The 27,358-nt window shown below is 47.4% G+C and overlaps 1 protein-coding gene across 2 annotated transcripts in view; it reads left to right on the top strand.

Annotated features, from left to right (window-relative positions):
• Nucleotides 1–27,358, top strand: part of ARHGAP22 (Rho GTPase activating protein 22) — a 135,205-nt gene that overhangs the window by 26,520 nt on the left and 81,327 nt on the right. For both annotated transcript variants that reach the window (XM_025989692.2, XM_025989682.2), the window contains exons 2-3: nucleotides 3,031–3,230; nucleotides 19,629–19,716. In XM_025989692.2, coding sequence (XP_025845477.2) covers nucleotides 3,031–3,230; nucleotides 19,629–19,716 — 288 coding nt within the window. The remainder of the gene's footprint in view (nucleotides 1–3,030; nucleotides 3,231–19,628; nucleotides 19,717–27,358) is intronic.

The raw sequence follows: 27,358 nt of genomic DNA, 5'->3' as shown, positions 1-27,358 counted from the left end.
GCCAGCAGCTCCACCCAAGCGCTTCTTCCTACAGAACAGCTGAGGTGCAGAGCAGAGGTGGAGAGCAGGGTGGACCCCAGATGTGGTGCAATGGGCACCTGGAAACGGAAAGGCAGATTTTCTAGCATTGCAGAAACTTCTAGAGAATTTGTAAGACTCATTCAAGAGGAGAAAGGGGTCCAAATGACCAGAAGACCTATAAGGACCCTAGCTGCACCGCCCGCCCCCCGCCACTCCCAGTCAGCAGTTCCCACCAGGGGCAATCAGTTTAGTGGGCAAAGGGAGAGGGCAGAAACATTACACAAGGAGTGGGAGCCTATGCAAAAACATCCCCTTGGTAAGTAACCCAACAGGGTGAGCTAAAACAGTAACTAAGTGTCATTTTATACCTACTAAATTATGGAGTAGGAATATTCCAATTATGATATTCCATATGGATGACTATGAAGGAACTGGTACATCAGTATAATTTTGTGTTGTAATATATCCACATACCATTTTTAGAAGGAAGGGAAGGGTATAATGGCACCTAACCAGCTAAATGCCTTAGAAAAGTCCATGCCTTCTGCCCTGTGAGTCTGCTCTGGGAACCCATCTCCAGAGAACAGTTCCACATGGAGACATCCACTGCACCATTTCCATTAGTAGGATCCTCACTGCCACGGTAACCAGTTCCTGGACACCACGTCCATGCCAAGCACTCTGCCAGACGTGGCCATGTCTCCTCCTCCAGCTCGCTCTGCAGGGTCAGGTATCAGCATCCCACATGCACCCAGCTTGTTCATCAGCAGACTGAGGCACAGACTGCTTCACAGAGCTGGCCACAATCCTGTATTTCTTCAACGGAACCCCATTGTCTCTTTAATTAAATAACTAACATTGGAAGAATTCCAATACCCAGCAACAAGGGAATCTTTAGCTAACTCATAGGGATAGTAAACAGCCACAGAAATAGGGAGGGAAGCAGACTTTAATCTAGGACACATCGGTAAGTATGGGGACCAGGACCCACAGGAGGTAGGGAACAAAGGGAGAGGGCAGCCAGTAAGTGTAAGAGCAAGTGAAGCTCAACCCTTGGTGCATGCAGGGTTTCAGACATGGGCTCCTTTCCTGGAAGGGGGAGCCAAGCCATGCCTTTTGACTCCTCTGGTTTGCCTTCCCTTTAGTCTCTGAGAAGGACTGTCTGTCCTCAGGGATCAACAGTCCCCCTTCTGTGCATTGGGGGTGAGCCTAGAAACAGCCTCTGGGCCATAGCACAGCCAAGACAAGGCTAGAACATTCAGCAAGGACCTCACCACAGCCAAGAGATGGCAACGGGGCATCAAGGTGGAGACGGTGGGGACAGACACAGTCTGAGCTACCACAGCTGTGCGGGGTAACAGGATGATGTCTCTCCTTACTCTCCCTGCTGTCATTGAGCTGATCCTTCTAGAACAGGGCTCAAGGGATGGCCTCGTTATTTTTTGCTCATGTAAAAGTGGTCGATTGAGGATCGTATCCCAGGCCATATGTCACTCGAGGCAAAGCGGGGGCCACCAAACTATGCAGTCTCCTCAGAGAGCAGCTGAGTGTCATGGCACATTTAATACCATGATAAGACACAGACACATCTACTCATTAGGGTGAGCCTAAGTAGCCTGTAATGTTGGACAACCATGACTTACATCCATTCCCTGAGCAGCACATGGGGCGGGCCACACATGTAGACCTGGGTAAGGCACCATGTCCTCCCCTCCATGCGCCTCAGTCTGGTGGGGCAGAAAGGCAGCCACACAAATAATTTGCCGTCTATGGGCCATGTGTCCTGATTGGGGAGGGAATGACTCTCTGGAGGAGATTCAGAAGGAAGGTTCTGTAGAAGAAGTATCTGAGTTGTATCTCAAAGGATACATGGGAGCTCACCAAGAATCCCAAGCCAGGATGAGTGTGAAAGGGATTGAAGAAAGGTCCAGACTAGTGGGACAGCATGGGCAGAGAATAGGCCAGGCTTAGGAAACTGTGGTCAACAGTATAGTGGGAGGAGCCTACACACATGCACACACACACACACATAGAATCACAGGTACGATGCCAGAGCAATAGGGCACAGGGAACATGCATTCCAATCAGAAGTTAGGATCCGTGGTCTAAGAATTACAAGTGTAATGACATTTAGAAGAACTGTTCTTCATAAGTCCAGGATGACCACTCCTGGTGACCACTGCAAGATGCTTGATACTGACCAGAGAGGGAAACAGAGGAGTGAGGGGGAGGTGATGGGATAAAGGTCCCATAAGGGACAAGTCATCACTGTGAAGGGCAGTACCAGCCATGGTAGAGGGCCAGTCAGTGGTGTCAAGTGGGGAGCAGAGGAAGCCTGTGGGGCAAAAGGGCTTGTGGGCACTCTGAAACTCTGGGGTAGGAGAGATGGCCCCTTTGCCCACAAGGGAGCCACTAACAAGTTACAGCAAACAGCTGTCTAGACACAGTGTACCAAGATGATCCCAGCAGAGCAAAGGGTAGTTTTGGAGGTTCTGGGCAATGGTATTCAAGTCTAATGCCTCCAGAGAAGGGTGCCATGCAGAAACCAGGGAGGGGGTCTGAAGGGGCCAACTCCCTCAGGGCCTAAAGTGCTAAAGTGACAGAAACCCTGGTGGAATGTGAGCTCCAGGAGGACCCAGATTTTTTATCTGTTCCTTATTTATTTCATTGCTTTATCTCTAGTACCTAGAATAATGCTGATTGGGTGGGTGGTTGGTTGGGTGGATGGATAGATGGATTTGTGGATAGATGCATACATAGACACGGCAGAGACTAACTAGGCCTGCAGGCTGTGCGCCTATCCCAAGCGGATAACCCTGGGCTGCTGCTGCTGAGGTGTTCCATCCCATGCCCTGTTTAACTGAGGCGGAAGTATGCCAAGCACAGTCATGTCCTGCTGGTTTAGGCTCCCAAGCCCCGGTCACAGAGCAGCCAGGATGCCAGAATGGGGCAAGGACTGACAACGGGCATGCATCCTTCACACTCATTGTGTGTGTCTTTGGCTTCCAGCCCGCTCCAAAAGCCTGGTGATGGGAGAGCAGAGCCGAAGCCCTGGGCGGCTGCCCTGTCCCCACAGGCTGGGCCCTGTGCTGAAGGAGGGCTGGCTGAAGAAGCAGAGAAGCATCATGAAGAACTGGCAGCAGCGCTGGTTCGTGTTGCGTGGGGATCAGCTTTTCTACTACAAGGACAAAGATGAGACCAAGCCCCAGGTGAGAAGCACGTGCCTTGCATCCTGAGGCATCATGACAGGGTTGAAGGGAGGGTAAACTATGCCCAGGAGAGGGCCGAAGGCAGAGATAGCCTCCTGTCCTCAAGCCCCTGAGCCACTGACTTCAATCACTGTGGCACTTCACCAGGATTTCTGAAGTGGTTTTTGTTCTCAGCCCTCATGTCCCTGGTATCACAATTTGTTTTAGAGAAGCACATCCACAGCTTCAGTAATGAAAATGTCTCCATAGAAAGTTGATAGGGAGCATCTCTGCACAGCTTAAGAAAATAAATCTTTCCTGTGTTCTTTCCAGCCTCTTGGAAACATTCCAGTTACTTCCAATGTCCAAGGACATGGATAGCAAAGACAAATCTCACCTCAAACTGAAACATGGCTCACTGTGGAGCCCCTGTGTCCAATGCCTCTGCCTTTCAGTGGCTACCTCTGTTTTCTACCAGTCCTGGAAGATCCACCCGGTCTGGGGTCCCACTGTGTGGAGCTGGGGCCTGAGGGCAGAAAGGGTGCTCAGTGATGGACAGGTTGGAGGAAGGACCTGGGCATAGCACAGGATCATATGGACATCACAGAAGGAAGATAGATGACCTCCCCACCCCTCTTTCAGTCTTTCTGGGTATATCAAGGGGAAGCTTCAGTTGTGTGCTAGCATATGTTTAGCCATCTCCAACATTTGGGATCTTCCCTTAAAAAATGGAGATGGGGGTGGAAAGGAGCAGGCCTCATGTCAGAGCTTCCAGTGACAATAGTGGCGTAATGTTCTGTCTTCTGTGTATTATTCTAATGGTTAACTTCTGTTTGTGGAAAGTCTCCATTGAACAGTGATATCACCTTTTCCCTTTTAATATATCTAAGTTAAAATAAAAAAGCATTGGGGTGCCTAGGTAGCTCAGTTGATTAAGCGTCTGGCTCTTGATTTCAACTCAGGTCATGGTCTCAGGGTCAAGAGATCCAGCCTTATGTCAGGATCCATGCTCAGCGAGTAGACTATGTCAGGATTCTCTCACTCCTTCTGCCCCTCCCCATGCTTGCTCTTCTCTCTATCTATCTGTCTCTCTCTCTCTCGTAAATAAATCTTTAAAAAAAAAATCTAAAAGCATTGCACAGCAATGTGAAGGTACTTAGCGCCCCTGAACTATACATTTAAAATGGTTAAAACAGTAAGTCATATATATTTTACCACAATAAAAAATAAATAAATAGAAGTGTGGGACTGTTTAAGGAAAACTTTTCCATAAATTCTAGCACAGAGGAGAGGTGGGTAGGACACACATCATGAAGGTGGAGCTGAACTAAAGCGTAGGAAACCCTGATCTTGTCCAGCCTCCCTGCTTTCATAAGGAAGGAAAATGACTCCCAGGAAGGTCGAGTGGAACAAATAGAAGCCTTGGAGTCAGGCGGATGTGAAATTGATTTGAATTAGGCCTAGCACTCTAGCTTTATGACTTGGGACAGGTCACTTACTTTGTTTTCCCTTTGGTTTTCTCACTGCTAAATGGAGACATCATTCCCTATGTCACAGAAATGTGCTAAGGATCAGATTGTAGCACATATACATATCCGATTGCAGATCCTAGCACATGCATGGGTACCCTCCAGCTTCCTCAGCCCTGCCTTTGCCTTCCTCCCCACTTCCCCAGCCCTGCTGCCGCTCCCACTCCCCAGATTAGGTACCACACTTCTGGCTTGCCCACCACCATTTTCCTTCTGGCCTTTACTTCTGGTGTTGAAGACCAGCCTTGGCCTTTAAACAATGTCTTAACTTTCCTGGCTGACCTGTTAGTGTCACTCTGATGACTGGGAAAGTTGCCAGGGTCCCCACCCTTTTGGGGCCCTGTATGTGGCCCCTACTGCCATCCCCTCCTGGCCTAGCCCATGACACCGTCTCCTGAGAGGACTGTGTCAGTGCTGGGCAGGCCCAGTGGACAAAAGGAACACACTGAGGTGGCCCAGGCCATGTGTGGACCCCTGCCACAGGCTTCCCCACATGTTCCTCAAGGTGAGGCTCAGGTGGCCCTTGTCCATCAGCTGCAGCTCCAGGAGGAAGCTCTGTCTCCTGGATTTCCTAAACCAGACACTCCTTTTCCTCACCTCCATCTTTTCCAGACTTCAGTGGCTTCTGGTGGAAACAGCTAACAAAATGGTGGCATCCACATCCCCAGTCATCAACCTGGGCATGGGAGGAGCCTGGAGACCAGTCCTAACTAAACCAGGGCATTCATGCCAGGGAGCCATTGGATCTCTAAAAGGAGCCACTGTCTCCCAATAGATGCCAGCATCAGGCCCAGGGCCCCTGTTTTGGCCTCTCTGGGCCTGGCTAACACTCCCAAGTCCTCTTGGAACAGGATTCCTTCCCATAATTCCCCCCCCCCCCCCGCCCTCCACAAAGCCCAGTGGCAGCCCTGTTGCACAGGTTCCTAATCTCAAGGAAACTGTTGGTTAAATTGGATTCATTTAGCTTCTACAGTATGATCTCAAACCTGCATGCCTGCTGGCAGAATAGCCCATACATTTCCACTTAATTGCATGAACTACATGTAATGGACTAAGTCTCAATATCTGGTTCCTGGAAAAATGTGCCCTGCTCACTGTTTACAGTGACAGAAGTGCCCAGGCAGTAAACACCCACCTGACAGACAGCCTGTCATCTGTCTAGAAGATGTAATTGTCGCGAGGAAGGACATCCAGCTACCCTTGATGCTGCCCAGAGCACATCACACATGACGAGGATGACTCTCGGCCCATATTCTTATTCTCTCTCCAACCGCTATCACTTCCCCTATCCCCTTCTCACTAGCGGGAGGGCCAGCAGAGTACATAAGAGCATAGAGATGGGGAAAATTCGAGATAGAGGCAAAGTAGGCATACAAGGCTGGACAGGAAGACTAGGCAAAGAAAGGAGCTTTAGAGCAGAACCTGGAAGTGTGCCCTTGTCCTAACTCCTTTTGCCAGTGCCTGCTTCTGATGATTTCTTCAGCAGACAGACCCTATGGTTGCACTAATAGAAGATTCCAGGTTTTTGCATCTTAGTGGTTTTAGCTGCTGCTGGAAATGTTTCCTGGGCCATAAAACCTGTTGCTGAATTCTTTGTTGAGCAGGCTGATGCATTCCCGTGGTTCAAGGACTCACTTTTAGTCTAATGATTCGACATCCAGATCCTTCACTTGTGGGTCTCTTGACTTTGAATAGAAATGGAACAGCATAGAAGTGGAAAGTAGAACTTCCAAAACATAAGATGGAAAAAGTGTAACAAATGTGATCAGTTCAACAAATGCATGGAAAATGGGAGGGACAAAAACAAGAGGGAAAAGTGAATAGAAAAGATAAAATAAGTAAATAGGATGACAAGGAATATGTACAAACATTGCAGTCATCATAACAAATGTGATTAGGTCAGATTCACCTGAATCTTAAGAGACAGTGGAAGATTGGCTTTAAAAAGAACAAAAAACAGAAAGATTGAAAAACAAAACAATGGAGAAAAGATAAGTCAGCGAATGCAAGCAAAAGGCGAGCAGATTTAGCAACATCAAAATAAAAAATAATAGAATCCAAGGTAATAAAAAAGAACAAAGAGAAATATTTCATAATAATATAACTAACATACTGAGAAAATAGAGCAGCTGTGAACATCTATGCTCTTAGTGACATAGCTTTGAAGGATACATAAAGAAAAACAATACTCATTTTTCTCCATTTTTTTCAAAAAGTGAAATTATAGAGACGTAGTGCAAAAAAAGACTTATAAATTAGGAACAAAATGACAGTGAGTGAGGGTGTGTGTGCAAGACAGAGAAGTTCTATACACAAGGAAATAAAATATATACTTCATGGGATGCCTGGGCGGCTCAGTACCTTAAGCATCTAACTCTTGATTTTGGCTCAAGTCTTGATCTCAGGGTCATGAGATCGAGCCCTGAGGCAAGCTCTGTGCTCAGTGGGGATTTTGCTTGAGACTCTCTCTCCCTCTCTCTCTATCCCTGACCGCCCACCATTCACAAGTTCTCGTTTTCTCTCTCTCAAATAAATTTAAAATACACACTTCATAATACCGCCTAAATTAATAAAGAAATCAAAAACTAAAGGCAAACTTCTAGTTAATGATGACAGATTTAAAAACCCTACAACTCCAGTAAACAGAACTGCTTTTGAAGGTGTGAACACACCTAGATGGAAGGGACAGAAGACAGCTGCCACCACAGCATGCTGGATGCAAGAAAACAGATGGGCAAGAGGTAGCTGACTCAGCTGATCCCAGAGAGCTCAATTCCAAGTGAGCACTAGGAGAGCACAAAAATCTGGTTTGCAAAGCAGCACCCCCTCACCTCCCACCAAAGATTCGGGAATTGGCAAGACCAGTTATCTCTGGAAACAAGGGCAAAACAGGAGCGCAAAACAGAGCTGGTGGAAGGTCAGCTTAAAAAGCAACTGGGCCGCAGATATGAACAACCGCATGTGAAGCCTGACTGCTCTTCCTCCCTGTGGTGTAACACTGGGATTCCCCAGGAAGGCTGGGAGAGAGACACTCTAGGCTGAGAACACCTGGCCCCCTGCTGGAGGGAGCCCTGCCCAGAACAGGAGAGTGAGACAGAAGGGGATGGGCTCCAGGTACTCAGGCCTCCCCATCTCCATCCCACTTGTGGCTCCAGCAGTCAGGAAGAGCCCTCAGGAAGGAAATGAAGAACTTTCACTGAAGAATCTAACAGGCCAAGAAGAAAAAAAGCAAAATATACTGACAGCAGGGCTTCTCAAGGGAAGCAGCCCCAGCCCATCTCTGCTGGCCTGTCATGTGGGCGCTGCCCCTCAAACAGCTTCCAGTCTACTCTTTACAGAACCCTTCCTAAATAGGGATAAATAGCTTTGGGTCACTACACATTTAAGGAAAGAATCTCATGTGAAGGACACATGCAAACACAGGAAGAAAGAAAAAAGTTAGAGGCAACAGAAACCATGCAGGAGAAAAAAAAGTAAAAAAAAAAAAAAAGATTTTATTTATTCAAAAGTGAAAGAGCATTGAGGTGGGGAGGGGATGCGAACCCTGGAGAAGGCGAAGGTATTGCAGCCTTACACCTTGCCTCATGGCACTGTTTGATTCATTCAGTTGTGTTGAGATATGACCTTAACTGAAAAAGTGGGTGAAATAAAACCGAAGTAATTTATTTGGGGAATTTTCAGAATACGAGCTGCAGGGAGGGCATGGAGAGTGAGGTATTCTTTTAAATTCTTACAGTGATACTATATTCATTTAAATCCGTATCTTAAAGTATTTTTAATTTAAACAAGAAAAGGAAAACTCAACTTCATTTCTAGAAAGGATGCAGCCCTAGAGAGTTCAGAGGGCTCCCTCTTCTAGAGAGAGCCGCCGAGTCCAGCTGGCCTCTGCAGAGCCATTTGTAAAGAGCTCCACCTGTGGCACTGGCAAAGGTCTTCATGGAGAAAGAGTTGGCGGCAAGAAGGATGCCATGGGACCTTTGCAGCTGGTGTCTCCAACTAGTCACATTTGGCTTAGTGAACTTGCCCCTGACTTCCTGAGAACTTCTGGAGAGCCTGACTTCTCTTCCTCCTTCCTACTTTCCATCTGCAAATCTGTCCACAGAAAAGCAGGTGACTAATTGCCTCCCACTGCTACCATAGATCTTGCCAGAGAGAATTCCAGTAGATCTCTCTGCGCTCAGAAGGAACACGTGAGTGTGATGGAAAGGTACTGAGGTACCACAGAAGCCCTGCTCACTGCCTCAGGGTAACTCAAGAGCTACTGCACAGATGTCCTCCACAGGGTGTTAGGGGTCATCATGAGCTGTTTGGGGAGTGACGGTAACTTTACTGTTAGTGCTGCAGAAGAAAAACTAAACAATAAATGTTTTCTTGTTTAAAATGTCCTTGGGGGCAACTCCAAATGTTTCTTTTGCAAAGAATTACTCACTGGAGTCTTATACAAAGAAAAATCCTTCCTTTATTTTGGATCAAATATCGGAATCTGTGGGGGTATTTTAGAGGAAGCTTTATATTTGTGAAGCTATTTGAGAAATATAACTCCCCATTATTAAACAGATCAACATGAAAATTCTAGTCACTTATTCTAATCAAATAGAAACATATTTCTTAAATTCAAATCGGTAACAGCAGCCAGCTTATTTTTAGACAATATTTAGTGAAAACCATTTCTTTTTCTGCATCAGGCATGCGAAGGAAAAATATAAGATTGAAGGAATAATCCAAAAATACATGTTTTAAAGTTTATCTTGCACCGTACAGCAGTTGTTTTGAAAGTGGGCCAACGGAATAACGAGACCAGCAACACCTGTTGCCTATACCACCAATCATTATATGGCAATATTTGCTACCATTGTAGGGAAAGAAAACCAGGATACTAAGAGGCCTGATGACACCCTCCAGAATATATAAATCACAAGTAACAAGAGTCTGGCTGCCCCCGAATCCTTTTGCACCCAGAATGTCACACCTGCAAAATGGATCTTCACCTTCTACAAATGACTCCTGTGTTTCCCTGCATGTGGCCTGACTATTGATGTAAATACAATGAGCTTCTCGCAGGGTCTGCTAATTTCAGTCAGCATGGTTATTAGCTTACAGGACTTCAGTGTCTCCCACTTATAATCAATCCTTTGGCTTTCAATTGAAACCAGTTAATCTACAGTAACAGCTACAAGACTGATTGGTAAATTGCTAGTTTTGTCTATGACTAGCCAGAAAAATGAATCAGATGATATTGAGGCAGCTTGGCAATTATATTTTATTCAATGTTTAGACAGGAATAACTTACTTTTAATTATATTTGGAGCATTCTAGCTCCTTAATACATTAACAGACTGCTGGGCAAAATGGGGGAGATTGGGGGCATCTGTGTAGGACTGCTGCCTTGCCCGGGCCCCTGAGGTGGAAGAGAGCATTTCTAGAATGAACTGCACCTTTGGAGAGGAGAGGAATGAAGTGCGACTTTCTCCACAAAACACAGCCTGTACCCTGTGGTGGCAGTCCCCTCGGCAGGGCAGACTGGCACTGGTCAGTGTGCAAGAATCTGTGTTTCTCAGACTAAGCCATTCTCAAGTACCCAGCTCAGAGGCTGCTTTCAAAGGCACTGTCACCCCAGAGCACAGCTCCAGTTGCAGGGCTCGAGAGCAGTAGCAGAGAACCAGACCATTTCCAGCCCAGGAAGGGCCGTTCCTGCAAGGTGAGTCCCTGGACCCATCTGGGGGAGTGTGCTCCGAAGCATGGACCAGGCTGAGCCTGCAGGGTCAGTTTCTGGGACACCTGTTTGTCATGGGGACAGAAGGTTGGAAACAAGGCAAGGAAAAACCACATGGAAGAGTAGCTTATGGTCCAGGGCCCCAGACCTGAGCTGTAGAGAGGCCCTATATCCCCACCACCACCACCCTGCTCCCAGCTGAAGGAACAGCAGAGGCTTTTCCAAACCCTCCAGCCAGGCTCCAAAGAGCTAAAGGTAGGGTGAGCCCCAAGGTAAGTCAGAAATCTACACCAACATCCACCCAAGTCCTGGATCGGAGAAAATACTGGAAAGAGGTGGGTGGCCAGCGAAGACCCCCACCCCTTAGGAAGCTGAGAGCACGTGCCACTGGTGGCTGGTTCCTGTGTGAATGCATCAGTCCTCTTCTGCAGATACCAAGTGTCCTGGGCTCCCAATGAATTCAACTTATCTCTTGTTTCTCCCTTAACCCCTCCACCTGGAAAACTAGGTATTTTAAGGCGGCAAAGAGGCCTACTGCTGGGTCCAGTGAGCCAAGGAGGAAGACGGATCATTTTCATGCTCTGTCCAGGGGAGTTCCTACAATGCTGGGCATTTGCCAGGGACTGGTGTGGTAGCCATGACCCCTTACTCACAGTGACCTACAGCCTTGCTGGGTTCCTTCCAGCACTCCGGTCCCAAAAGTCAGACAGGAAGTCAGACATCAGACATGGCCATCACAGCTTGAGGTCAAAACCCAGAACTTTTCCAAGCCCCACTCAGTGCTTCTGACCACGAGAGTAAGGCAGCTCCCCCACACCTCCTAATACCGCATCACAAATAGACTGGCCTGACCCCTCATTGCCTTTCCCTCCCAACATCCAATCAGAGGAGCAAGAGCATAATCTTTATTAATGAAACAGCATTACTTGCATAAAAATACAATGTTTAAATAGTACCATGATTCTAAAACTTTTTGTGTGTGTGGCCAAGTGAGCAGTTTGGGATAAAATTATCTAAAATTTAACATCTCCAAATACCTTCTAATTAGTTACAATCAACAATGTTCAATGGTCCTGAAATCCAGCACCTAAGCACAATAAAAATTTAAATTTTGCTATGGACCAGTGGTAGCCTCATCTGTCTCTGAAGACCTCCAAGGTTACTAAGAGGGGCAGGAAAGAAAAGATTAAGGTCACTCCTGACCAGTCCCACTGGCCAGAGCTTTGTCACCACTAGAAGGTTCAGGAAAGCCCCGTATAAGCATTCTAGTCTGGTCACAAGCATTAATTCACCTGTAACCCTAAAAGTCTACTCAACACCCACAGGCACTGTGGGCCTGCCACACAGTGGCAGGACACTAACTCTCCTGAGCATTGGCTTTGTACACTTTCCAACATGGCATTGCATTTCATTCCCATAAACTTGGTCACAGACATTAGGATGCCCACAGTGAAGATGAGGGCCCAGGGTCAGAGGTTGAGTTCGATGCCGCCTTACCTGTGTAGAATGAGGTGTTAGCTGAAGATCCGGGCACCTCAACCCCACCAACTGCTGTGAGACAGGGATCCAGTGAGATGGAGCCAACTAAAGGGATGGCCCCAGAAATGACTCAGTGCAGGTCAGGGATATACATGATCTGGGCTGGAGTCTAGACCAGGAACCTGGAATGACACAGAGCTAACTAACTGTAGGAAAAACCAGGACCTCAGGAAGAGAACCTACCACCCTGCCAAGGACACCCCTTCAGGGATTAGGATTGGCTATGAGGCCAGAGGATTCCTAGGGTCTCTGCCCAGACCCCATGCTTAGAGCTGCAAGTCTGCCCCAGGCCCCAGGCCTACCCTTGGTTCCTAGCAGGATCTACCTGCAAGGGCTTAGGCCTTGGGCTGGGCAGCCCCACAGGTAAGGGATTTAGGGATGGTGGTCAGCTGGGAAGGTGCAGGGAGCTGGTGCTCAGCCCCCAAAGCCCCTGCTTTGGAGGAGGACACAGTGCTGTCCCTCAGGGACTACCTACTGAAAGGCTCTCTGGGGAGACTAGGGGTAGCTGGCAACCCAGAGGTAAAGCAGGATGTGGGGACACGTGGAGCACACCGCATGCATCTGCAGTGCACAGGAAGTAGCATCACTCTGGAATCTGCTGGGAGAAGCTTCAGGACCCAGTCCTTAGCAAAGACATCTGCTGAACAAGTGACTCATCTCAGCTCCTTAGGGAGGGAAAGTGCCCCAGCCAAGAAGCAATTTGTCTCCAACATTAGGTTGCCTCTCTTAATACCTGCATTTTAGACAGTAATAGCCATGGTTACAGGCTTGTGTGATAAGGAAAGGGAGGATGTTCCCTGCTTGGCACTGAACTTCATTGTGATCTGCGTTATTTAAAACTTGGAGTGGTTCGGTTCCTGGTTGGGTGTCAGAGGCCAAAGCTTTTTAAGATTGATCTGACGCCACAATCAGAATTACAGAAGATAAGGAACCTTGAGTGATTGCTTTCTGAAATGTGTCTGCAATTTTTCAAGATGCTGCTGGTGGAAAATCTTATCACGTCCTTGCTAAGGAGCGTTCAGAAGGTGGCCTTCAGACAGTCTCCCTTCAGACAGAGTGAAAAATGAAGACTTTCCAGAGAGCCAGCCTCAGGCTGGAGAGAGAGCTCAGTTAGAGTGTGAAGTTCTCAGGACTATCATGAACCCCAAAACTCAGGTCAGTGGGAGGAGTGCAGGCATCCCAGCCCCTTCAGGAGGCCTCCACAGGGCTGTCCTCACAAACTGTGAAGGATGAACACTATCTTCACCATCCTGGGGCTCCAGAATCTACACCAGACCTTCTTTGGGGGCATAAGCAATGGTATTATTGCGGGAAAGATTGTTCCCAGAACAAACAGGTATAGTGGCCAAAATAGGCTTTACAATAATAACTCTATCAATTACTCCTATTCATTCAGCCTTTATTGCTTACAAAGCACTAGCTCAGGGAGCAAAGGCCAGAGGTTAATATCCTCATTTTTCCAGGTAAGAAACCCAGGGCTTAACCCAGGAGCTGCTTGAGTCCCACCTAAGCGTCAATGTCACAATAATACAAACCCATAAAATTATTTTTTAATGTTTATATATATCCTAACTCCTGCAAAATGGTCATAAGTGGGGCTCTACTTCTTGGCTATGAAATAATTCACAAATCACAACAGAACTTACTCTGGACAGGCACTGGACTCAGTGCTGTCTAAATGTTAGCTCATGAAATCTTCACAACATAGCCCATGACAGAGGGGGGACACTGAGGCCCATCTATTGTTCCGTGCTCACTAAGATGCTACACCAGGCTGCCATCCTGGGTGCCTGCCACAGCCTGGCCCCACTCCAGGCCCTCTGCTCACTCTGTCCCATTTGGTTCCCAGAGAACCCCATTGAACAGAGAGGGAAACTGAGGCTGGGTGAGGCAAACTTGTTCACATGCTTCCTTCCTGTTGATTCGCAGAGATATCAGGGTTGAAACCGGATCTGCCTGAAAGCACACACCTGTGCAGTTTCCATGACTGTCCCACCCCACCCCAGACTTAAAATATAATCGCTACTTACCTTTTACCATTCCCTCATTGATGGGCAAGTTGTTTTCTGCTTTTTCTGTTAGGAAAATAATGCTACAATGGTCATCATTATACCTGGGTCCTGGTGTGTTTGTCGTCTTTGCTTGGAACAAATTCTCAAAATTCAACACTAGGTTAAACAGACATTTTTATTCCAACATTATTTTAGAAAATGCAAAATTGCTTTCAAAAAGGCTTTATCAAGTCATCATCCCATAAAAGGTGTATGAGAATGCCCAGTGATGGGGTTATCTTTTTGTGAACTTATTTTCCACTCACCCTTATATCTTCTACAGTAAAGTATCTGTTCAAATCTTTTGCCTATTTTTAAATTGGGTTGTTTTCTCATTATTAAATTTTGAGAGTACTTTATATATTTTGAGTACAAGCCCTTTATTAGATGCATGATTTTCAAAAACTTATTCTCATGGTTTCTCTTATTTTCATTTCTTTTATTTCATAATTCATATTTTCATTATCTTAGTAACTTCTAAGGAACAGGGTTTTTATTTAAATAAGTCACATTATCAATTAGTTGGTTTATGAAGTGTGCTTCCGATGTTGTATCTAAGAAATCTTTACTTAATCCAAAGTCATGAAGGTCTTCTACCAGAAGTTTCAGTCTTAGATTTTACGTTCAGATCTATGATTCATTTGAAGCTGTGTGACATGTGAGCCATGCTGAATGAATGAATAAAGTTCATTATTTTTGCACATGAATATGGACTTGTTCCATATCATTTCCTGGAGATACTATCCTTTCTCCACTGGATTGCATTTGTGCCTTTGTCAAAAATCAGTTATATATACACATATATAACTTTTATACATATATATGTATGTACCTATATGTATAAATTTATTGTTTCATTAATCTACATGTCTGTCTTGATGCCAATATCAAAATGTTTTGGTTGCTGTGACTTTATAATAAGTCTTGAAATCTGAAAGTGTTAGATCTCCAACATTGTTGTTTCAAAATTATCTGGCTATGGTAAGTCCTTTGTATTTCCACGTGAATTTTAGAATCAGCTGGTTACTTTCCACCGTATACCCACTGGGGTTTTGACTGGGATTGCATTAGATTCAGAGGCCAGTCTGGGGAGGATTGACATCTGAGCAATGACCCAGGAACACAGTGTAGCTCTCCGTTTATCTATACCCTCTTTCATTTCTCCCAGCAATGATTTACAGATTTCAGTGCACAGATCTTGAACATCTTTTGCTGTATTTATCCCTAAGTATTTCCTATTTCTGATGCAATTAAAAATAGTTTTGAGTTTCAGTTTCCAGTTGTTCATTGCTAGTATCTAGAGATATGATTCAGTTTTGTGCAGTATACCCTGAAACCTTGCCAAACTCATTTATCACTTCTAGTAGCTTTTTCTATAGGTTTCCACCAGATTTTCTACGTAGACAATTTTGTTGTCTGTAAAAGCACTTTTACTTCTTCCTTTCCAATTTGGACAACTTTTCTTTTTCTTTCATTATTATAGCAGCAAGGATTCCAGTACAGTATTTCATAGAAGTGGTAAGAATTTCATCATTGTCTTGATCCTGGTCTTAGGGGAAGAACTTTTTGTATGGCATTAGCTTTTAGTTTTTCATAGATACCTTTTATCAGGTTGTGGAGGTTGGTTTTTATCCCTGATTTGTTGAGATTTTTAAGCAGGAATGGATAACGAGTTTTTTCAAATGCTTTTTCTGTATCTATTGAGATGATCCTATCTTTATTAATATGGTGAATTGCACTGATGGGTTTTGGAATGTTAAACCAACCTTGCATACTTGAGACAAACCCCAGCTGCTCATTATATATTTTTAAGTGTTGTTAAATGTGATTTGACAAATCTTGCTGAGAATTTTTACATCTGTGTTCCCAAGGGATATTAATTTGTAGTGTCTTTTCCTTGTGATGCCCTTGGCTGGTTGTATATGAAGATAAAGCTGGCCTCATAAAATGCATTGGAAAGTAGGCCCTCTTTCTCAATTTTCAAGGAAAGTTTGAGGAGTATTGGTATTATTACTTCTTTAAATATTTGATAAAATTCACTAATGAAACCATCTGAGCCTGGAGTTGTCTCTGTTGGAAGATTTTTAGCTACAGATTCCATTTCTGTACAAGCTAGGGGCTATTGAGCTATTTCTTCCTGCATGAGCTTCAGTACTTTCTTTTTGATCCATTTCACCTAAGCTGTCAAATTACTAGCATAATGTCGTTCTTAACATTACCTTATCCTTTCAATATCTGTAGACTCTAGTGATATCACCTCTCTCATTCCTGATATTGGTAATCTCTTTTTTTCCCCTGATAAGTCTAAAGGCTTATCAATTGTATTGATCTCCTAAAAAAAAAAAAAAAAAAACAGCTTTTGGTTTCATTGATGTTCTCTATTGTTTTTCTATTTTCCATTTTATTTAGAGCCACTCTGATCTTTTAAGGTTTTTTTCTTTTACTTTGGGTTTAACTTGCTTTTCTTTATGTACTTTCTTAAGGTGGAGGCCTAAGAGGTCTTCTTTTTGAATATCAGTATTGAGTGCTACAATTTATCCCTTATATACTTCTTTTGCTCCATGCCCAGTGTGGAGCCCAACCCGGGGCTTGAACTCATGACCTTGAGATCAAGACCCTGAGATGAAGAGTCAGAGATTCAACCAACTGAGCCACCCAGGCACTCCCTTGAAGTACTTCTTTAAAGGCACTTCACAGATTTTTGTATGTCATGTTTTCATTTTTATCTAGTACAAAGTACTCTTTACTTCTTTTATTTCTTTTTTGACCTGTGGATTATTTAGAAGTATGTTAATGGGATTTCCAAATATTTGGGGGATTTTCCAGAAATCTTTCTGTTACTGATTTCTAACTTCATTCCATTGTAGTCGGAGAACATGTGTTGTATTTAAATTCTTTTCCCTTTATTGAGACCTGTTTATGGTTTCCTGTGCATTTGAAAAGAAGGTATATTCTGATTTTGAGGGGATAGCAATTTGGCCAAATGAGTTGATGGTGTTCTTTTGGGCCTTCTATACCCTTATGGATTTCTTCTCTTCATGTTCTATCAAAGTATAAAATCAGTCATGGTGGGCAGGTATTTCTACCACAGAGGTTGGCAAACACTACAAATTTGATAGCCTTATTTTTCTCAGCCTGTGGCTAAACATTTGCCAGCACACCACCAAACCCGGTACTCTGTGTTTTGACAAGCTCTGAAGTGATTCTGATGTGTTAAAGTTGAGACCTGCCCTAAACGTCCCCCCCTGGGTGCTTCCTATGGACTCCTTAGGCATCTTACTACTGCCACAAGAGGAAGAGGAAAGCACCCTACCCTCTCCCCGCTCCCACTCCTATCCAGTGCCTGAGCACAGTGTAGGATCAAAGCTGTGCTCTTGCTGTGTGGAGGCAGGATTTCAGAACTGACCCAAAGTCAGTTCTGAAATCCCCTTGCTATGGTGGGAGTCACACGGGGATTCACCGAGGGAGAGGAGAGCAGTGGGTCGCTAAGTCACAGGCTGGCTCTCCACGACAGCTTCTTGGTATCCGCCAGCAGCTGCCATCACAAATGACAGGCAAAGTGCTCTGGTATCAGACATGGCCCTGTGCCCCTCCCTGGCTTGCCCTTGCCGCAGTGGGACAAGATGCTGCCTGCTCTACTCTCCAACCTCCATCTGCTCGTCCAGGAAGATGAGAATAGTGGTACCTACTGCATGGGGCCTCCGCAAAGGTTAAATCCAATAAGTTAAACAAAGAGGAAGACAGGAAGACAGAACAAGCTCCATAAACAGCACCTATCACTGCTCTTCTATGTAGCTACAGTAAAAAGTGACGTCCCTGTCAACAATGTTACTCCCATTTTATGAATGACACATTTTGAGGCACAGAGGAATAGATCAAAGTGCCCAGAATGACACAGTTACTGAGACAGCAAACCCCAGAGACCATCCCATTAGCCAGTGATGGATTGTGTCCACAGCCTCTCTAATGAGCACATTTCCCCATTCTGGAGCTGCACTCCTAATTAATTTATCCCCAGTAGCTCCAGATTCCCTAGCAAGTAACTGAGTTATCAGTTACAACAATTACTAGCTGGTTCTCTGGTTTATTGCTGTAATTGCTCTAAAGCAAGTCTGTGTGGGCAAAGAAGTTGTCCTGTCTTTACATTGCTTATGTGAGAAAAGGTCTGTCCATGTGTCCCTGCAGCACAAGACCCCAGTGGCCTCGTAAAGGCTCTATTCACCCTGTTAAACGCAGGAATTGCCTGGAAAAGGTAGCATGGGAAGATGAGGGCTCGGTGAGCACACACAGGAGCTGGGAGCTGGAAGTGACATGATCATGCCCCTCACCTGGGCAAATGCAGATACCAGGATGCCTTCACTATAAGCCAGGAACTGCTGTAAGGACTTCCCAGACACTCATTCAATGCTCACAACAGCCCCATAATAATACCCTAATAATAGGTAGTATTATTATTCCTATTTCCTGAAAAAGCATAATTGTGAGGTTGCACAGAGAGGTTAAGCAATTTGTCTGAGGTCACACAGTAAGTGAGCCAGGATTTGAACTCTGACAGTTAGGCTGTAGGAATGGAGTCTAAAATAGGTTTCTTGGGGAGAGAGCCAAAAAATGCATAGTCAGAGCCACACGCGGTCTTAAATGAGCAAATCTGAATATGAACAAAATGAAGAAAAGCCACAGTAGAGATTAGTCCCTAACAGAGAAAGGGAGGCCCTGCCTAGCCCTGTGGATGGGAAAAGGACTGGGGACAAGGTCATGGTGACAGCATCCCATCTAGAGCAGGACCTCCTGCACAGGAATCTGGTGTCTCAGGGCCCCTGAGAAGTGAGAGTTACCGTCCAGATGTGGAAGCTGAGCACAGTGTAGGATCAAAGAAGAAGAGTTCAGAGAAGTTGAGTGGTCTGCCTGAGGTCACACAGCCCAGACGTGTAGGACTGAGACTCAAGCCGGGCATCCCTGTTCTTACTTACACCCCTGCATCATTTAGCCTGACTACCAGATTCCAGCACTGGAGGGTAGTGGAATGCGCACACGAAGGTGCCCCAGGCACGAGGCATGGTCTGTGCTGGTACCTCCTGTGTGGTGGTTGACTCTGGCTTACGGAATGAACGCCCCCGCCCCCCTCCAGGGGGCAGAACTGGACTCAAGCATCTGTTGATCCTTTCTCCCACTCCACTTCTGGGACAGTCGCATACCAGAAGCCAGCCTCAGGTACCAACTCTCTTCTCCCTGACCCTCTACAGCCCCCATCAGGCTGCAGATAGGTGCGCTTGCAAGGGGAGTGAGGGGGTGTTGATGACAGGGCCTCCCTCCCTGCTCCAGATTTGCATTTCCCTGCCTTAACCAGGGAGTAACACATCCAGGCAGTCCGGGTCCTGCCTTGGGCTGGGCTCCCGCAACTGTGGCTGTAAACCACAGGGCCCACTCCACTCCACTGGGGATCCCACGCGGGCCCCTCCCAGTACCCAACCTGCATAGGCAGGGCCTGGAGGGCTGCACCCCTGACCCACGGCCCCACTCTCTCTTTCCAGGAGCTGTTCCCAGTCATCTCATTCCTCCTGTGTTTGTGCCTGTCTCTTTGTTCTAGGGATTTATTTCTCTACAAGGGACCCGAGTGACTGAACTTCTTCCTGGCCCCGAGGATGCAGGGAAGCACCTCTTTGAGATCAGCCCAGGTAGGCCTGAGCATCTTTTGGTTCTATGCTGGCACTGGCCCTGGTGGTGCCAATGGGGGTGTCACACACCTCTGACCCGGAAGGGCAGACCTCCTGTTGGATGCTCCTCCCTACAGGAACACCAGTGTGTCTCCAAGTATTGCTCAGAAATTTGGGCCAAGTCTAGAGAATATTACAAATTTGAGGGAGTATTAGAAAATCCAATCAGCTGTCTGAGTAATTAGCTTTTGGGTGAGAGGAAAATGTAGATTTTAAAATTCATGATAAACACCAGGGAAACTAGCCAATGGGGACATCTTAGGGCAAAGGTCTAAACACAGCATCTGGATCATATGCAATAAGTCCACTAGTGCAGATACAGAGCATTAAAGTAACCTTTACGGTGAATCTCAAAACAGAGAATTGTGATGTAGCAGGAGGAAGGGAAATATTTTAACCCAACGAACTGCTGTCGTGTTAGCAGTTACAAAACCATCTTTTAAAATTCCCAGTTTTAAAATGTGGTTGTTACGGGACTAAATAGATGTGTCTTGCAGATAAGCCAGTGTGCTTATAGAAGGGAGGGTTCCTCCATCAGGTGATGTTTTTGTACCTTGGCCTTCCCCAAAAGCAGAGCCTGAGACAAGGCTTTGAGCAGTTTATTCAGAGGTGATTCCCAAAAAGTAGGGGGAAGGGAACAGGGAGGGAGGAAAGCCATGCAAGGCTAGTGAAAGAACTCCTGCAGGGTGAGCCAGGGGTTCAATTCCAGCTGGGCCTGTCAAGACTTTGGGGAGCAGGCTGCAGAAGTGTGTGGCCCATGGAGCAAGGAGGCTGGGGATCACCCACCTGCTTCCACCTACCCACTACTAATTCTACCAGCTGCTTCCTGGGGAGCTAACTCTGGCATCTCTGGCCTGCCCATGGCATGGGCAACCTCCCTACAGACACAGCAGGCTTCAGTCAGGATGACATGGATGGGAACAGCCAGTGCTGAGGCTCTGGACAGAGCAGGGCCCATGGGCAACTAGTCATCACGTGCCACCAATGTGCCATCCAAATTTAGATTTCCTTCTGGGAAGCGGTGGCTGTGAACAGAGTGTGCCAGCATCTCACTCAGCTCTGTGAGCCAATTGGTTTACAGTCTCCGAGCAGCACAGCCACCCCAACCAGTCTGACGAGGTGACCTGACTATCAGCTGCACACCAAGAGATGAATCAGCCCCAGCTCAGGCCAGCCAGCAGTGGCCCATTGGGAGCAGCAGTGAGTGCAGCCAAGCCTGGGGCAGGGTCTTGTTCACCTTTGCTTTGTCCATACTGGGAGTTCCAGAAGACACAGGCAGAGGGTGACAGGCAGGAAACTACCCCCTCCCTGCAATTTCATGTCCTGTATGCAAAATGCAAATACCCTAGTTTCATTTGGGTTTTCCTACGTGGGTATTTATTTATTTAATCTACTGCAAGAGCCTTGATACTAAAACTGGATGGTGGAAGGGGACAACAGAGGGGTCCTGGGGTGTGGAGTGGTAAAGAGAGGCTGGGTTGACTATGCAACAGGACAAAGGCTTCTGCACGGAAGATAAGGCAGAAATGAAGAAGGCAGCGAGGTGGCCAGGGCCCGGCCATCAGCAGGAGGGGGAGCAGCTGGGAAAGGGAGGCTGGGGGTGGGGCCAGGCGCCCTGAGCTTTTGGGAATCAGGGAGGAGTAAGGCCAGGCTGGAAATGAACGGAAGAGGTCAGCACACTGTAGCCATGAATCCCGCAAGGCTCCAAGTGAGTGCCCCAAGGACCAGATGGGAAAAATCACCAGTGTGCATGCTCTGGATCTGGGTCAGAACTATTTACAAGGATTTATTTGACTGGTGGGGGAGGGGAAGAAGACCCATTTGCCATGTAAGGCAACATTCACAGGTCCTGGGGATTAAGATGTGGAGGTCTCTGTGGGGCCGTTATTCTGCCTACCACAATGTGTGAAACATCCCTCTAAGGAGGAGTACTTTTATGACTCTTCTATTTAAAAGTCCCTGGGGGTTAAAAAGGATAAGCAGCTCACCCAGGGACACACAGCGAGAGGGTCGTAGAGAAGCACCTGGGCAAAGAGCTGCTCTGCAGGACCTAGCAGCTATCCCACCTGGGCACAGGATGGCTCAGAATGCAGTCATGGGCTGGAAAGCTCCCCGCAGCCTCTATCCTGGGCCAGCAGGGCTCTAAGCACCGGATTCATGCCCACCCCCAGAGACACCCGCCTGCCTTTGCACATGCAGCCCTCCTGAAGGCCTGGGATGGGGGGTGTTAGGTGGGGGCCGGGAATGAGGGCAGCCCTGAGGCGGCTCAGAGAAAGCAAGTCGGTGGTGGGCAGAGAGGGGATCAGTCAGACTTTGTGGAGCACTGAGCAGGAAAGGCTCAGTCGTCTCTCTGAGCAAATCATTGTGGCTGCAAAAGGCCAGATGGGTGGCGTGTGTGCCCTACCCCATACCCCAGAGGGGAATGCTTGATAACTCTTGGAAATGTAGCAGATTCCAAGTATGGTAATATGTAAGATCAACTACATGAATTTTAAGTTCTAGTTCTATTTTTGTTCTTCAACGGTATAAAAAAATCACAAGTTTGATCAGGATAGAATTAAAAGAGGAAATACAGAGCAGCCCCGGTGGCTCAGCGGTTTAGCACCGCCTTCAGCCCAGGGCGTGACCCTGGAGGTCTGGGATCGAGTCCCGCGTCAGGCTCCCTGCAGGGAGCCTGCTTCTCCCTCTGCTTATGCCTCTGCTTCTCTCTGTGTGTCTTTCATGAGTAAATAAATAAAATCTTAAAAAAAAAAAAAGGAAATACAAGAGGAAAAAATTCTACTGTGCGCGCCCTCTAGTGGATGGATCTGCCAACTGCATGACGGGCTCCTCCGCGCCCGGCTGCATTCAACCATTTCAATCAGGCCTACTACTGACTCTTGCTGGGCTCCCAAAGCCACTAAGTGGGGGCCTAAGCTTGAGCCACCTCTAAACCAGAATCCCACTCTCCACTAGCGCTTTTGGCTCTTGGGTCCAGGCCTCAGAAAGGGGCTGGGATTCAAGGACCCTGGGTCTCCTTCCCACCTGGCCTCTTCTGCTCAATTAGTTACCGGGTATGATCTGGTGATTTGGATTAAGATATATCTATAGATAGTTAGAGATCGATATTTGGTGTTCACCCTGGTTCTAGGCACAGAGCTCCTAAAACCCTCAGTATTTCCTAAGTGAAGAGAATGGTAAAGATGTCTTTTGTTCTGTTAACGAAATGACTTGAGGAAAGCCCCTAAGTTACCTAAGGATGGAGACTGGTTGTCAGAGAAAAAACCAGGTGTTTAGAAGATTGGAGCTTTCAGGTCCACCTCTGGGTGGGGCGAGGGGCTGAATATTGGGTTCAATCACCAATGGCCAGTGACTTTTTTTTTTAAGATTTTATTTATTTATTTATGAGAGACACAAAGAGAGAGGCAGAGACACAGGTAGAGGGAGGGGGCAGGCTTTCTGTAGAGGGACTCGATCCTGGGACCCCAGGATTATGACCTGAGCCAAAGGCAGATGCTCAACCGCTGAGCCACCCAGGTGCCCCCCAATGGCCCATGATTTAATACCTATGTAATGAAGCCTCCATAAAAAATAAAAAATAAAATAAAAAAGGAAGTTCACCAACTTCCAAGTTCACCAAAAAATAAAATAAAAAAGGAAGTTCACCAACTTCCAAATTGGTGAACACATGGAGATTTGGGGAGGACAGAGCACCCAAAGAGGGCAAGGAAGCCCTTCTCACATGTCTTACCCTATGCAGCTCTTCCATCTGGCTATTTCTGAGTTATATCTTTGTATAACCAACCAGTGATCTAGAAACTAAAATATTTCCTTGAGTTCTGTAAGCTGCTCTTGAAAATTAATCCAGCCCAAGGAGGGGGTTGTTGGAATCTCAGATCTACAGCCCACTGCTCAGAAGCACAGATGATAACATGGCCTTGCAATTGGTGTCTGAAGGGAAGTAGGCAATCTTGTAGGATTGAACCCTTAACCTGTGGGATCTGACATTTCCTCCAGGTAGATAGTGTGAAAATAGACTAAGTTATAGGATACCCCAGCTGGTGTCGGAGAATGGCTTGATGATGTGGGGAAAAACCTACACATACTATATATAACTGGTTTACCTGGCAAATCTCACTGCCTCCCAGCCCTTTGGAAACTGTTTGCCCCTTGCAGGCTTGATCCTACCAGGCTATCAGTCCTGGCAAAGCGGGCATCCACTCCCAGGTCATGCATAGGCCTGCCCCTAGGTACACAGGGCGAGCAAAGAAGGGAGAAGCCTCTTTTACACTGTGGACAGAGAGAGTCACTAAATCCACAAGATGCTTGTGTCTGATGGAAGAAATTAGGTAATCAATAAAGCAAGTGCAACTTGTCTCAAATATTCTTCTTCTGGTGTTAACACAGTGTTACCAAAGGGAGGCAGGTCGGCTGCCTACAGGGATTCAAGATGGGAGCTCTAAGTCTTTCCAGTGAGCAACCACCAGACTATCATGTCTCCTCCATCACTGGGTATGTCTTTTAAGAGTCCTGATTGCAGGTGAAGCCAGCTCAGGCTAATTCAGGCAAAGGGAGAATTGGCCAGAGGTTGTGAGACCACACAGAATCATCAGGAAGCTGGGGAGCTGCCCATAGAAGGGGCAGGCAGCAGGGATGCTCAGTGACAAGAATGAGAGCAGGTCAGTACTAGGTGCTAGAAGGTTGAACACCAGCAGACTCTTCAGTCCTGGTGTCCTTTGCTCAAGTCCAGAGTCCTGGTATTTGTGTTTTGGCCACAAGCCTGTGTCTGGTGACACTGGGGTGGTAAGGAAAGGCCTGCCCACTCCAGCAGCTGGACAGACTCTCCCACCAAGGCTTCCCACCATGGGAGCAAGGAGCCCCCAGAGGGACCCTCGTTACTTCAGGAAGAAAGGGGAGATGACGGTCTCCACAAACGTGCACTGCACCAGACACAATCTCTGATTCTGTTTTTTCAAGGGCCAAGTATCACATCATTGGCATTGGCCTCTCTGCAGAACCACACCAGGGCCCCAGGATGGGGACCCTTCCCAGGTACATTTCCTCCTGGGAGTGCGAGGACCTCAGCTGGTGGGGCTGAGAACAAGCCCTTGTAAGGACACAAATGGCAGCTGCCCTGAGTCTGAGGAGACGATGGAGGAAAGTGCTGTCTTCTTGAGCAGGAGGACGCAGAGGCTATAATGGCTGCTCTGAAGTCTGGGCCCATTTCCCATGGCGGAACACCTGTCTGCTCCGGGCCCACAGATGATCTTTCTTGAGACAAAGTGCTGGGGACTCTGGTGGCAGCCGCCCAGTTCAGAGGTCTGGCAGGCGCTCCGCTCTCCCCCGGGACTCCCGGACTGCCTCCTCCCGACTCCCCAGATACCCTCCCGGCAGTCAGCCTGGATGGGGATGCCTCTTCCATCGTGGTCGGTGCTCAGTTGTAAGCAGAGCTGGTGGCTGATGCAAAGCGAGCCATGGCATCACATGGAAATCAGGGTCAACTGGGCCTGAATGTGCCGCAGGTGCTCCCCGGGGGAGGCTGGTGTCTACATGCAGAAAGGAGGGTCCAGGGGAGAGTCAGGAGGCCAAGCCCAGGCATGACTTCCCTTCGAGCCTGTTTCCTGCACTCTCCCTACAAGGCATGCATGTCCTGTAACATCTGGCTCTAGCCCGGGTTGCAGACTGCCCATGTCTCCAGGAGTCGGGGAGAACTGGACAGAGGCCCAGCCCTGCCAGCCAGGACAAGTCACTGAATATGCCTGTGCCTGTGTTTCATCATTTGTAAATTGGGGGTAGTAAGAGAGCCGAGTGCCTTGGGCTTGAGGATGCAGTGAGATCCCAGTGCCGGGCTCATAGTAGGTGCCTACTATTTTTATATCCTTCCCTCCTCCCTGCAATCTCTCTCTTTATTGTTATTAATAATAGCAACACAGTCACCACTTGGCTATTACCTGTAAGTAAACAATCCCAATACAGTGTGAGAGGTGTCCCCAGGGCTGGGAGCCCAAAGCTAGGAGTGGGGTGTGACTTGCCTGGGTGGTTGGGGAAGGTTTCACTCTTCCAGATGGACAAACAGAAGAACATCCCCAGAATGGTCCAGAAGCGGGGATGGAGCAGCACCAAGGCACATAGGCCTGGAGAAGGTGTGTGGACAGCCTGAGTAGAGGACTGAGGGGAAGATGGGCAAGAGCCAGGTCACCGTGCAGAGCATTGCGTGCTGGACAAGGAGGCTTGGGCGGCAGCCACTGGAAGTCTTCAGCTATAGGAGAGATGGTGAAAACCACAACTGTGTGTTAGAGAGAGCACTAGGGGTCGTGATGGGGGCATTGCCAGGACCAGGCAGGAGATGAGGGGTAAACTACTGTTCATTTTGCCACCAGCTATGCGATGCCTACCACCCTCACCCTACCCGTGTCCACAGAGAAGACCACTGCATAGGAGGAGCAGGAAGAGAGACCCTCCCCTGTCATGGAGACCCGGGGGTTAGCGACTCAGTAGCCTGCCAAGTCAAAGCCGAGCTGTGATTCTTTCTGTGCAGATACAAGCTCATGTGCCAAGTTCTTAAACTAAGGGGCCCCCAAAACCCACAACTCCTCTGCCTCTGGGGCCTGTTTCAGTGGGTTTAGACCCCACTCAGCCCCTTCCTTCCTTTCTCTGGGTCTCAGTTTCCCCATCTATATGATAAGAGGGCTGGCCTTGGTGACCTCAGAGGTGCCACCCAGAAAGAATGGGTTCTAGCAGCTTCTGGTGGCTGCATGGGGTCTTTGAAGCCACTCTGGGCACTGAGCTTGTAGCTGCCTGTCCTTATCCAGCCTGCAGCTTGGAGCAGTTAGGAGAACTACCACCTGCTATCTCTGAGGCCTGACCTTGAAACGAAGCCAGCACACACAGATTACCCCATAGAAGTAGCCTGATAGCGTGAGTGCTCCTGACATCCACAGAGCATTGCTCATCTTGTGAGCTGCCTCCTGAGCAGGATGCCGATCTCGGCCTATCTCAGCACCTGGTACCAGCCATCCTGTGTATCAGCCTGACCTCATGCGGCCCCGTTGGGTTTGCCTGCAGAGCGCCAGATGATGGGTAATGACTAGAAATGAAATCAGATGAGAAGTTCACAAGCGCTCCTCATCCCTGGGAGTGAGAGAATCAGCAAGTCCCAGAGTGAGGTGACTTGGACCTCTTGGCTTTGCAGTCTGGCCCTCCTGTCTGAACCTCACTTTTCCCCACTAAACACCGAAACAGGTGTGGGAAACGCCTGCCCACCACCCGGATGTCCCTGGAAATAGATGCCCTTGAAGAGGAAAGAGCAGTTCATTCTTTTGGCCAAAAGCATGCTCCAGAGCAGTTCCATTCAGTAGGAACCTAATGCAAGCCGCATTTGTAATGAAATGAACCATCCCATTGTCAGTGATACCAGCCATATTTCCAGTGTTCAGCAGCCATACGTGTCTAGTGAACCAAGGTGCCCAGTGAGCTGCAAAGAGGAGTGACTCATTGCAATGCCTGGCATAGAACAGGTGCTCAACAAGCATCCTTAAAATGAAAGAGAAGTGGAGAGGGAGGAAAAACAACAGGGGGTAAAGACTGGGCTTTGGAGTCGGACAGACCCAGATTCACATTTTAG

This window comes from Vulpes vulpes, chromosome 15 (assembly GCF_048418805.1).
Source record: "Vulpes vulpes isolate BD-2025 chromosome 15, VulVul3, whole genome shotgun sequence".
Taxonomy (NCBI): Eukaryota; Metazoa; Chordata; class Mammalia; order Carnivora; family Canidae; genus Vulpes; species Vulpes vulpes.
The sequence above is the reverse complement of the archived record's forward strand: the minus strand, read 5'-3'. Positions and strand labels throughout refer to the sequence as shown.